At 36.6% G+C, this 12028-nt stretch overlaps 1 protein-coding gene across 2 annotated transcripts; it reads left to right on the forward strand.

Annotated features, from left to right (window-relative positions):
• Window positions 8803-11302, forward strand: LOC107643314 (ARM REPEAT PROTEIN INTERACTING WITH ABF2). Of its 2 annotated transcripts, XM_021123371.1 has the most exons (2): window positions 8804-9612; window positions 9883-11302. In XM_021123371.1, exons 1-2 carry the CDS (start codon window positions 9085-9087, stop codon window positions 10987-10989), a joined length of 1635 nt encoding a protein of 544 aa, XP_020979030.1. In that variant the 5' UTR covers window positions 8804-9084; the 3' UTR covers window positions 10990-11302. The 2 variants fall into 2 exon arrangements, with proteins under 2 accessions (XP_016202415.1, XP_020979030.1); XM_016346929.2 differs by having other exon boundaries at window positions 8803-11302.

Raw genomic sequence — 12028 nt, forward strand, 5'->3', positions numbered from 1 at the left:
GAACCCGGTGAGTTAAAGTGTCCGGTCACACCTTACGTACAGAAGGTCAATAATTTGTCTCAATTTTGTAAGTCTCATATATTTTTAATTCATCATCATCATCAATTCATCATATCTCATTTTCACATTCATTCAAAAATCATACTTTAAAATTATTCCTCATCATCCTTCATTCAAATTCAATCATCATCATCCATCCTCCCATTCCGTTCATCACAATCCCAATTCAAAATATAATTCATTCTTTTCTAAATAAATCAAACTTAAAACATATAATCTTTAAAACCAAATCTTTTTAAATAATTACTTCAACAAATCTTCCAATTTTTATAAAATTTTGACCTTATCTCCTCTAAAACTCGGACTCTGCCACCCTTTTCGGGTCCCATCCAAACATTTCTTAAACCCTTCTCAACCATTTTCAAATCTCAATTATTTTCCAAAATTCAACCACTTCTTCAAACCAGCTCAAATATTAAATCATTTATAAAATCAAACTAATTCAATCAAACCGCTTCCAAAATCAATTCTTTTTCATATCTCATATCATTTCTAAAGCTGATTCATTTACATTATCAAATTAACTTCAAAATTAAGAAAAACTACTTTTCATAATAATCAACTAAGTAACTTTTCAAACCAATTTCTCATCAACAACCGCACACTACTCAAGCAATCAATAATTCAGTGCAGCAAACAGCCACATTCACGAGACAAACATAATCACAGAAATATATTTTTTACATCAATATCAATTTATCACAACTCTGTAATATAAACTAAACTTTAAGAAAAACTCCTACCTCAAAAAGTCGAACCAATGTGTTAAAGAAACCCTTTTACCCTTGGCCCGAAAACAACGACATCAACTCCGACTATGTTCTACAGCGGTAACAGCCACAAGGGCACCAGCTAACAACAGTAACTTAACACTGACATAAAATCGTCGTGTAAAACTCAATAATCTATAACAGAACAACGACAAAGAGGGGTTTTCAGAGTAAAAGATTTACTGTACCAAGAAAGAAATCAGGGACGGAGTAGCCGCAGCACCAGCAACGAACTTCGACAGCGTAAATGCTGCTCCCGGCGACCATGCACGGTGGCAACAACCACGGCAGCAGCAGCAGCAGAGCCCCAATCATGTTTTTCTCTGCTCTCCAAGCTATCTCTCTCTCCTCGAGCTCCTCAGCAGCGGCGGCAATAGGGGGATCACCGGCTCCCTTCGGTGATAGCCCATGCCACCGTGACAGCGAAGGAGGCTTCGGCGATAACACACGGTGCCTCCTCCTCCGCGATACTCCCTTTCCCTGCGCGTCTCTCTCTCTTCGCGGTGACTCGTTGACGGATCGGTGGTAACGAGAAGCAACTCGACGGTGTCTTCTCCCTTCGTGCAAGCTTTCTCCCTCAGCGCAACGGCATGGTGACTTGACGACAAGGCGGCGTGACTCTGGACGCGGCTCCTCCCTCTCCTCTTCCCCCTCACTCCCTCGGCACTCCCTCTCTTCTCTCTTTTCCCAGTTTCTGTTTCCCCTTTCTTTTTCTTTCTTTTGCTTGCTGGAGCCGCTGTGTTGGGCGTAAAGGAAGAGGATGGCAGTGGGTGAGGCGGTGAGGCAGTTAGGTGAGGGTTAAATTTAGGGCCAAATTTGGGTTTTGATTTGGGAATTAGGATTTTGTATATGAAATTGGGAATTTTGGATAGTTTAGTAATTTTAATAAAATCAGGGTAATAGAGTAATTGAAAATTACTTTAATCAAACAATAATTATATATAAAAATAGCATTTATTCATCAACTTGCAAATTATTTTTAAATAAGTACTCCAATTCAATAATTAGAGATAATATGATTAATTTTCTTTATTTATAAAAAATTAAAGTATTAAACTCCAAAATCTCAATTATTTAATTAGATAAAAATTTTAATTTAATGATCAAAACTTGATTTAATTAGCTTTAATAATTTTTTTAAATTAATGTCTTTAATGAATAAATAAATTAAAATTGATTCATAATAAGAATTTTAAAAAATTATGGATCTTACATAGTGAGCCGAAATAATTCCACCATTGAGAAAATCAATTTGAAAAATGATAATTAACATTTTTTTTTGAAATAAATGAGCCAAGAGTGCTGGTTTTATTGGTTTTGAAACCAGAAAATTCTTATTCATGTATCCATGTAATCCTAATAAGAATATCCCATTAGGTCAAATAGTTGTGAAAATTCGGTAATACTGTTTGGGTTTTTGTTAAATTGAGTTGGGATAAAAATCTTTAGAATTTGGATTGTTGAGTGGGTTGTATTTGTAGAATTTTTGGGGTCTTTGTAATGTTTTATTGATATCGAATCAGAATCTACGAGTATAAATTTATAGAATTGTCTCGTTTTATTAAAGGCTATTGGTTTAAAGTGAAATCCTGGTGGATAAACTTTTGGAATTATCTTATAAGGTGTTTTTTCCCAAAATTCTGGTTCAATTAAGAGAACAGAGGAGAACTTGTTTTTTGAAATATATATAGTTTAGGTTTTTGAAGGTTGAAGGTTTGGAAGTTGGATTTGATTAAGTGATTATGGTAATTTGGCTTTGGTAATGGCTTTGTCTTTTGAGTCTTGACAAATTGTTTGTTAGTTCGTTGCTTGGGTTAGCAAGTTTGAAATATCAATTTCTTCATCTGAACTGTCACATATGTCTGCCCAGGATTTGTGATGTAGCTTTGTTAGCCCAGCATCTTGTAAGGCTAAAAGGGTTTGAATTGGAAAGGCATAGTCTACTTTGGTCTATTTGGGTTGTTTGTTGTTGAGTTGATGATTCAACGATATCATTTTGCTGGGTAGATGACCCACCAGTTGGTTATTGGGTTAATGAGGTAGGTTATTGGGTAGATGACCCTGTTGGGGTATTTGACCCTGATCTTTTAATTGACTCTAGTAGGCCTAGGCGAATGCCTCTGCCTCTTGAAGAGGCTAAAGATGCCTTTTTAGGCATTTGAATGTAATCCCTGTAAATATTTACGTGTAAGATAATCAGGGAGAGAATTTGATATTCCTTAAATATATTCAATTTCGAAATAAAAAATGCTTAAAATTACTTGTCATCGGGCAAACATGTGTTTGGATGCAAGATTCTTTATATCTTTTTGTAATATTTCTTTGGCAGACTTGCAATCTATCTTGACAAAAAATTTTGGTTTAATAAATTAGATTGAAATTTAGAAATGCATAAAACAATTGCTAAAACTCCTTTCTTTATAGTGGAATAATTTTGTTGGAAAGTATTCCAATGGTTAGATGTAAACGCAATGATGCATTCTTTATTATTTAGCTTTTGTTTTAGGATACCACCATAACCTAAGTCTGAGGCATCAGTTTCAATAATTTTGAAGTCTTGGGAAATAGGAAGGTAAAGGCAAGGGAGTTCCTTGACACAAAGTTTGAGTTGTTTGACAATTTTTGTATGGTTATCTATCCAAATAGAAAATTTTTTTCCTAGACGATCATGAAGAGGTTTAATGAGAGTGCTCAAATTTGGAATGAAATCGGCTACATAATTTAGGCAGTCAAGAAACTTTTGAAGTTGTTGTTTTTCTATAATATGATCAAGAAATTTATCTGCAAATTGGATAGTCCTATCTATAGGTGTAATCATTCCTCGGTAAATCATGTGACCAAGAAAACGGATTTTGATTTGGAATAAATTAATCTTTGGTTTAGAAACTACTAGGCCATTATGCCTGATAGTGTGCATAAAAGTTTTCACATGCTTAAAATGATCATGCAAAGATTGTGAAAATATGAGCACGTTATCTATGTAGACGATGGCAAAGTCGGAAAAAGGATTGAAAATATTATTTATAATTTTTTAGAATTCTGACAGGGCATTCTTCAGGCCAAAAGGCATCACATTCTATTCATATTGTTCGAAAGGTACTGTGAATGCCGTTTTGTATCTATTAGCCTCATTAATCTGGATTTGCCAATACCTAGATTTCATGTCAAATTTTGAGAAAATACTCGCCGAGTTTAGTCTATTTAGTAAATCTTTTTTGTTTGGGATAGGATACCTAATCTATTGGAGAGCTTTGTTTAGAGGCTTATAGTTGATAACTAATTTAGGAGTGCCTCTTTCTATTTTGGCTTGTTTGTTGATAGAGAAAGAAGAACAAGACCATGGACTTTTACCAGGCCTAATAAGTTTTTTGTTCAAGAGATCTGTAATCTCTTTTTGACAGTATTAGAGGAGTTGCTCATACATTTGTATGGGCCTAGCTTTTATTGAAATTTGACTTTCTTTAAAATTCTTTTCATAAGGGAGATCCACAATGTGTTGTTTTCTATTCCAGAATGTGTGAGGCAAGTCGGAGCATATTGTTTCTTGCATTTGTTGAAGAAGGATTTTAATCTTTTGTTGGTTTTCAGGCTTTTGTAACTGGGTTTTCAAGGTCTTAAAAAAGACTTCTTCTTTTAAGAAGTTAATTTGATTGGCTTTGAATTGTAGGAGGTTGAGGGTCTTGTGAATGGAGGTTGAAACAAATTGAAAAGTTGTTAGGATTCCTCCTAAGTAGGTGGTAATACCATCGTATGTCATCATCAACGAGAAAAGAGTTCTAATAAATGGTGTTCCCAGTATAACCTAATTTTTTAAATCTTTTACAAGGAGAAAAGGGGTTTTTATCCGAAGAAAACCATTCTTAATGATAGCATTAGATAGTTTATATTTGATTTGTAAACGCTCGTCGTTAGCTGTACTAAGGCGCTCTGAAAGTTTTTCAAAATATTTTGTTGGGACTAAACCTTCCAAAATACAATTTGAATCTGCATCTGTATTAAAAAGGCATATAGTTTTCAGTACAAAATCATGGATGACAATCTGAATATTGATATAGAATTTCATGACGGTTAATTGACTGACTAACCGTAGAATTTTTGCTATCTTATCTTCTTGATTATCCTTTGAGAGTTGAATAATTTGGTCACTAGTTAAAGTTTGAAAAAGTTTAATTTTGAAGAAGTCGATCATTCTGAGGTTCTTCCTCAGTATTATCTGAATCTTCTTCCAGAATATGAGATAAACCATTCTGGTGTTGTTGTTGTTGTTATTTGATGAGATGGATCTTCTTTTTGAGAGTATTAATCTCATTCTGAAGATCCTGAATAGTTACAGACTTAGAAACTAGTTTTTTTGAGTTTTTTGAAAATAAGTTTGACATCGTACTTGTTTTTGATAACCAAATCTTTGGAATTAATTTTTTGTTTCTAAAGTTTGTTTGAGCTTTTGGAGAAAGTATTTTCTCTCTTCGGGGTTGGAGATAGCGTTTATGACATCGAAAAGAAGATCATGTTCTTTTGTGATGACATTGACCTCAAAATACTCATCAGATGATGATATGTCGTCATAGAATATTAATTTTATTTTGAACATCCTGAATAGTAACAGGCTTAGAAACTTATTTTTCGAGTTTCTTGAAAATATGTTTGACATCGTACTTGTTTTTTATAACCAGGGTTTTGGATTTATTTTTTGTTTCTAAGGTTTGTTTGAGCTTTTGAAGAAAGTATTTTCTCTGTTCAGGGTTTGAGATAGCATTTATGGCATCGAAAAGAAGATCTTATTCTTTTGTGATAACATTGAGCTCAAAATATTCATCAGATGATGAGGATATATATTGTTTAAATCCTCAGAAAATTCATGTTCTGATTCTTCTTTGGAGCTTTCAATAAGGAGGTTATTAAATTGCTCCTCAATCTGAGGATTAAGGTTGAGATTGTTGATCTTCCGCTTGAGTCTACAGTATTTACTGATATGACCTAGTTTTTTGTAATTAAAACAGATACTTTGATTTTTGTAAGGTTCTTTCCTTTGTTTAGGAGGGGGCTTGTAATGTTTCCTAGGTTTTCATTGCCGTGGATTTGGATCAAACTATCGATTTTTGTAGTAAGGCTGTTTTGTTTTTCTCTTACTACAGGAGGGTAGGCCAAACTGTTCACAAAAAGAACCTAGGTCTTTTCTATTTTGGGTCTTTTCGCGAGCTAGTTGCCTTTGAATTTTGTCGTCTTGACAAATTTTTAAGGCCACTTTTTGGACCTACAAAATTAATTAACCATAACTTAAGGAATTATATGGAATAATTCCATCCAGAGTTAGGCTTATGATTTTATCCCTTTATCTCCCAAGAATTTTGGGAGTCCGGCTAAGAACTTCTCTTTCCAGAACGGTTGTTAGCTATCTTCTCTAGTGAAGACTCTAGTTAAGAAAGTATCTTTATACCATCTAAAGTCGGAAAAATTTTGCATTTAAAGTTGGATAGAAGCTCAGCAGACCAATCTTTCCACAAGGATGGGTTTCATATGAAATGGTTTGCTATAGTAAAGATCAAGGTGCTAACAGCAGCATCTGGGATGATTTTTTCATTATCATTAAGAATAGGTTCACCATTATTATTGATTTTAATGTTCGAAAAGATAGAATCTTTTTGCTCCTCAGTGAGATAATTATCCCACCAACCTTTAAGTTGTCCTGAAAATTCTGACATAATAATATTTGCTATTGCTTCTTTAAAAATTTCATGAGCAGTTTGATAGTCCGTACAAACCATTATCATATGCTGTAACATATGCATAATGTTGTATTCGGTTTTTCCATCTATGTTCCATTCATAGACGTTGTTTGCATTAAAGACGTTAAAGCTTAATTCTCTATCTTCCAGAGCTAGGTCAAGAGCAGTTATTTAGAGATGGTCGTGTAGATCGATGAGGTTTAATAAGACCTTTTCATTTTGTAATGGAGTTGGCCATGATAGGTCTGACTCTGGGGAAATCTAAGTCATCTTCAAAGTCTTACGATGCTTCATGGATAACATTGATGGATATTTTAGCTATCTACCTAGTAACTCTAGTGGATGATTATGTGATTTGAGGAGTCTCAAGGATGGTCATTTGGCTGAGGAAATGGTCAATTTTGTGTATAAATTCAGAAGTTCTTGATTCTTGTTTTAAAATAGAAGATTTGAGGTTTTGTGTAGCTTTTTGACTAATCTTAAAAAGTTTAAATAGTGTACATGGATGAATGGACAAGGGTTTATCTAGTATCAGAGCCTAATGGAGAAGTAGAAATGTTCTTATTAACATTAGACTAACTCTGATTCACATGAATACTGGTATCTTTTATAATTTTAATGACTGTTTATGTTTCTTTTATAAATATCGTAAAGCTAATTCCCAGATCTAGAAGTACATATTGTTTCTTCTTATCATTTATGGGTAGCAGTAAGACCTGATGATTGGACAATAAGACTAATTTGGTTATGTTTCTATAAATGATAAAAATAAAATACTAAAAATCTCTGGTGGCTATGGATCTAAAAAATTAGGTATTTTCAAAAAAAAAGAGAAAGTTAAAATCCAGTTTCAGTGGCTGAGTGCTAGTTTAATATTAATCGGCATAACCATTTTTTTTTAATGGAAATGAGAGGGATCTACCTCCTTATTTTTTACTTTTGGATTTTTTCTAACATAATGTGTCCACTCTTATTTGTGGTTTGTTTTTTGTGATTCTGGGTATTTTTCAACCCCGAGTCTAAACACTTTTGTTTGTATATGATTTTGTTTGGGATTATCTTTTCGGACCTTTTTGAAATAGTAACCTTTTGCCCATTTTGCATGGAGATAGAGGGGGATGCTTCTACATGCATACCAACTTCATTAGGAAGCTCCGTGACATCCTCGTCATTATCACTTAATACATTGAACTTGGAGTCATTATTATCTGAATTATTTCCTTTCATACTTAATGTTTCTTCCCTATTCTTAGCATATCCCATTGTACCCATTATTCTTCCCATTTTTTCTTTGCATAGGGAGTCTAACCATCATCCATGGCTCAAAGTTTGGCGGATCCTGACTCTCTTTTCCTTTGTTGACTCAAATCAACACCTTTCTAATTAGATTGATTAATTTGATTATCGACAACACTTTGATTGTTGTTAATACCGTTTCCATCCACGGCAAGGTTGGATTCATGGTGGTATGCGGTGGCTGTTGGAGCTTCCATGCATAGATCTGATCAGTGGCCATATTTTCTACATGAGAAGTAAATTAAATGGAGACCTTCATATTTGATGTTGAGAACATGACGAAAAACTAAGATTCTGGGTACTAATTGTTTAGATAAGTCAACTTCAACACAAATTCTAGCAAATCTATTACGAGAGTGAATAGAAGTGACCTTGCTGATTTTTAACATGGTTTCAATGGCGGATCTAACCCGTTATAAGATGCGGTGATTATAGAGCTCAATAGAAAAATTTAGAATCCTAATCATGCAGCAATTTTTTTCACAATATTCCTAGAGAAAGGAAAAAGGGTCTCCATCTTTGCACTATAAGATAATGTCCCATTATCATTTACAGTCCACATAACAAGACATGTGAGTAATCTTCATACTGTAAGTGAGATTCGAATCTAAAATCTTTAAATAAAAATGAAAATATTATACCATTTAAACTATAGTATTATAAGTCCTATATTTGAGTGATATATTTTCTATTCTAATTATCATTAAAACACTCCAAATAAATTCAGAAAAGAAACATTGAATAATGCAATGAAATACGGACGAAAATACAGTCAAATACGTTATTTTTTTTTTATTTTCGTTCAGTTTGCTAAATTATATATTTATTTTATTTAAATAAGAAAACCTCTTTTTATATATCAACAAACTTATGAAATTAAATTAATTGCATTCTTCGCAAAAATCCAGGTTAAGAAATGATGTTACTTGGTGTAGTAGTACACAACATCGTTAAAAAGTCTTGAAGTTGGGACAAGAAAATAAAACGTAAACATAAAAACATGCGCATCAGCACAGAGCCGATAGAACAGCACACTACACAGAAAGAAAGAAAGAAGTTCAATTTACAAAAACGCCCAATTCCAATAAACTGATACGCGAGGCGAGACCCGTTTTCCCCCAAACTGGGTCTCTGACTCACCGTAGAGGCGTAGACTCGTTTGACTCTTCCTTCTAACTCTACCACCGCCACCACCATCACCAACCTGACCTCAGTGGCTGCGTCCGTAGGAGATGGCGGCCGTGGCGTCGTCGGAGCAGCAGCAACAGCATCACCAAGAAAAGCGAATCGAGGACGAACTCTCGTACCCGATCATGGTGGCGGAGCGTGTTCGCGCGGCGGCTGACGAGGCTGACTCGTTCAAGACCGAGTGCTCCGACGTCTGGAAGCAGGTCGACCGTCTCCTCCAGATGCTCCGCTCACTCGTCCGCTTCGCCACCTCCGCCGCCTCCTCCCCAGGTGGTCTCCCTCTCTACGAGCGCCCCGTTCGCCGTGTCGCCAGCGAAGCCTCCAAGAACCTCGACCGCGCTCTCTCCCTGGTCCGCAAGTGCAAGCGCCGCTCCATCCTCCGCCGCGTCGTCACCATCGTCTCCGCCGCAGACTTCCGCAAGGTCCTCTCCTACCTCGAAGCTTCCATCGGCGACATGCGCTGGCTGCTCTCCATCCTCGACGCCGACGGCTCCGCGGCGGCCGCAGGCGGAGGTGGCGGCATCGTCCTCTCGCTCCCTCCGATCGCCAGCAACGACCCCATTCTGTCTTGGGTATGGTCTTTCATTGCTAGTGTTCAAATGGGTCAATTGAACGATAGGGTAGAAGCCGCTAATGAACTTGCCTCGCTTGCGAATGATAACGATAGGAACAAGAAGATCATTGTTGAGGAAGGTGGGGTTCCACCTTTGTTGAAGCTCTTGAAAGAGAGTTCTTCTCCGGTTGCGCAAATTGCTGCGGCTAGCGCCTTGTGTAACTTGGCTAATGATTTGGAGAGGGTTAGGGTCATTGTGAGTGAGCTTGGTGTCCCTATTGTTGTGCAGGTTCTTGCTGATTCTCCCATGAAGGTGCAGATACGGGTTGCCCAATTGGTTGCCCGGATGGCCGAGCATGACCCTGTTGCACAGGAGGATTTCGCCCGGGAGAATGCCATTAGGCCTCTTGTTACACTGTTGTCCTTTGATACATTTGTTGATGATCCTATGGGCCAATTGGGCCGTCAGAGCATTCATTCCATTGTTCAGATTAATAGGGAATTCGGGAAGAAGACGGCTATGATGGGTAGGTCTGGTAATCGGCCGTTGACGAATTCTTTCTCAAGTTTTTCACATTCAGAGGGCAGTAGCAGAGGAGGAAATCACAGGAAAGACAGGGAGAATGAGGATCCTGCTGTAAAGCTTCAGCTAAAGGTTAGTTGCGCTGAAGCCTTGTGGATGCTTGCGAGAGGAAGTGTGACCAATAGTAGGAAGATAACCGAAACCAAAGGGATGCTTTGTTTGGCTAAGCTTGTTGAGAAGGAACAGGGGGAGCTGCAGTACAATTGCTTGATGACGATTATGGAGATAACAGCTGCAGCCGAGTCCAATGCTGATCTTCGCCGTGCAGCGTTCAAGACCAACTCTCCTGCTGCTAAAGCTGTGGTGGAACAACTCTTGAGGATAATTAAGGAGGTGGACAACCCGTCCTTGCGAATTCCAGCCATAAAGTCAATTGGTTCATTAGCCAGGACATTTCCTGCTAGAGAGACTAGAGTAATCGGTCCCCTAGTAGCACAGCTGAGTCATAAAAACACAGATGTTGCGGCTGAAGCAGCCATTGCTCTTAACAAGTTTGCTTGTCCAGATAATTTTCTACATGTGGAGCATTCGAAGGCCATAATTGAATTCAATGGAGTCCCGGCACTAATGAGACTGCTAAGGGCCAATGAAATTACACAGTTGCATGGGTTAATTCTCCTATGCTACCTTGCACTACATGCTGGTAACAGCGAATCGTTGGAACAAGCGAGGGTATTGACGGCTCTGGAGGGTGCAGACAGAGCAGTTATAGCACAGCATCCTGAGTTAAGAGAATTAGTGTCCAGAGCATTAATCCACCTCAGTCTGTATCATGCAGGGATGAATTCTCAAAGGATAACATATTTGCCTTGACCACAGTCAGGAGCTAGTTTTCAACCCTGTCTATTTATGGGTTCACTGGTATACTCTTTAGTTAGTTTGCATCTGGTCAACTCTTTGGGTAATAAGAGGGGGTTTTAATTTATAGAAACAAAAGCATACTTAAGAAAAATACATTAGTTTTCAAGTTAGTCTCTTTTTTTCCCCTTTTGTGCAGAGATTGATTTATATTTTGGATAATTTAACTCTTTTTTATCTTTTGCATATGATTTTTCTGTATATTGTCCATCAAATTTGTTTTTCTCCGTTGCCTTTTGATAGTGCAATGTATTAGACTAGGATAAAATTGTTGTGAGGTTTCGATTAGTTTATTGTATGTGGAATGATTCTACTGTCAGAAAGCCTATTCATCACTTAACAGCTTCCTGATCAGTTGTGAGCACATCAATTGTGGTGTGTTAACTGGAATATCCTCTATTCATTCATTATTTGGAACTTTATGGTTACAGAAACAACTTAGTTTCTCACATATTGTTAGAACCAATGAAAATAATAATGCTTTATCAATACTTCTTGTATGTTAAAAGGAACTAGTCGTTGAAATTTTATGCAGCAGGCTTGAATTATTGTGGCTTTATTTTCATCAGATATGCTATTACTGGTTTAGACGCCGTGACTTGATTTATATGTAACTTGTTAATGGTGGCTCTTTTTTCCAAGTTTGCAAACTGCAAAGTGCCTTTTCGTGCTTACTAATACTCTGTCTCTTGCTGTTGTTGTGTGGGAGTGGGACGATATTGAAAAAGAAAAGAGAAAGGTTCCAAATTTGGAAGAACTTGTCTGCAAGTAAAAGGCGTTTTGGTTATATTCCCCATGTAAGAGGGCAAGATGTATTGTATTACCTTCAGATATGTTGATTGAACATGAAACGATTTTTATAAGCAAATTTCCTAACCGCTTATCATTTTATGCAGAGGATCTGAAGCCTGCCTCCTAAAGATTCATTTCTCGACAATAAAATAATAGAACAAATAAGATACAGTATTCACTTAATTCTTTTATCTCTGTAATT

The sequence above is a fragment of the Arachis ipaensis genome, chromosome B05 (assembly GCF_000816755.2).
Source record: "Arachis ipaensis cultivar K30076 chromosome B05, Araip1.1, whole genome shotgun sequence".
NCBI lineage: Eukaryota > Viridiplantae > Streptophyta > Magnoliopsida > Fabales > Fabaceae > Arachis > Arachis ipaensis.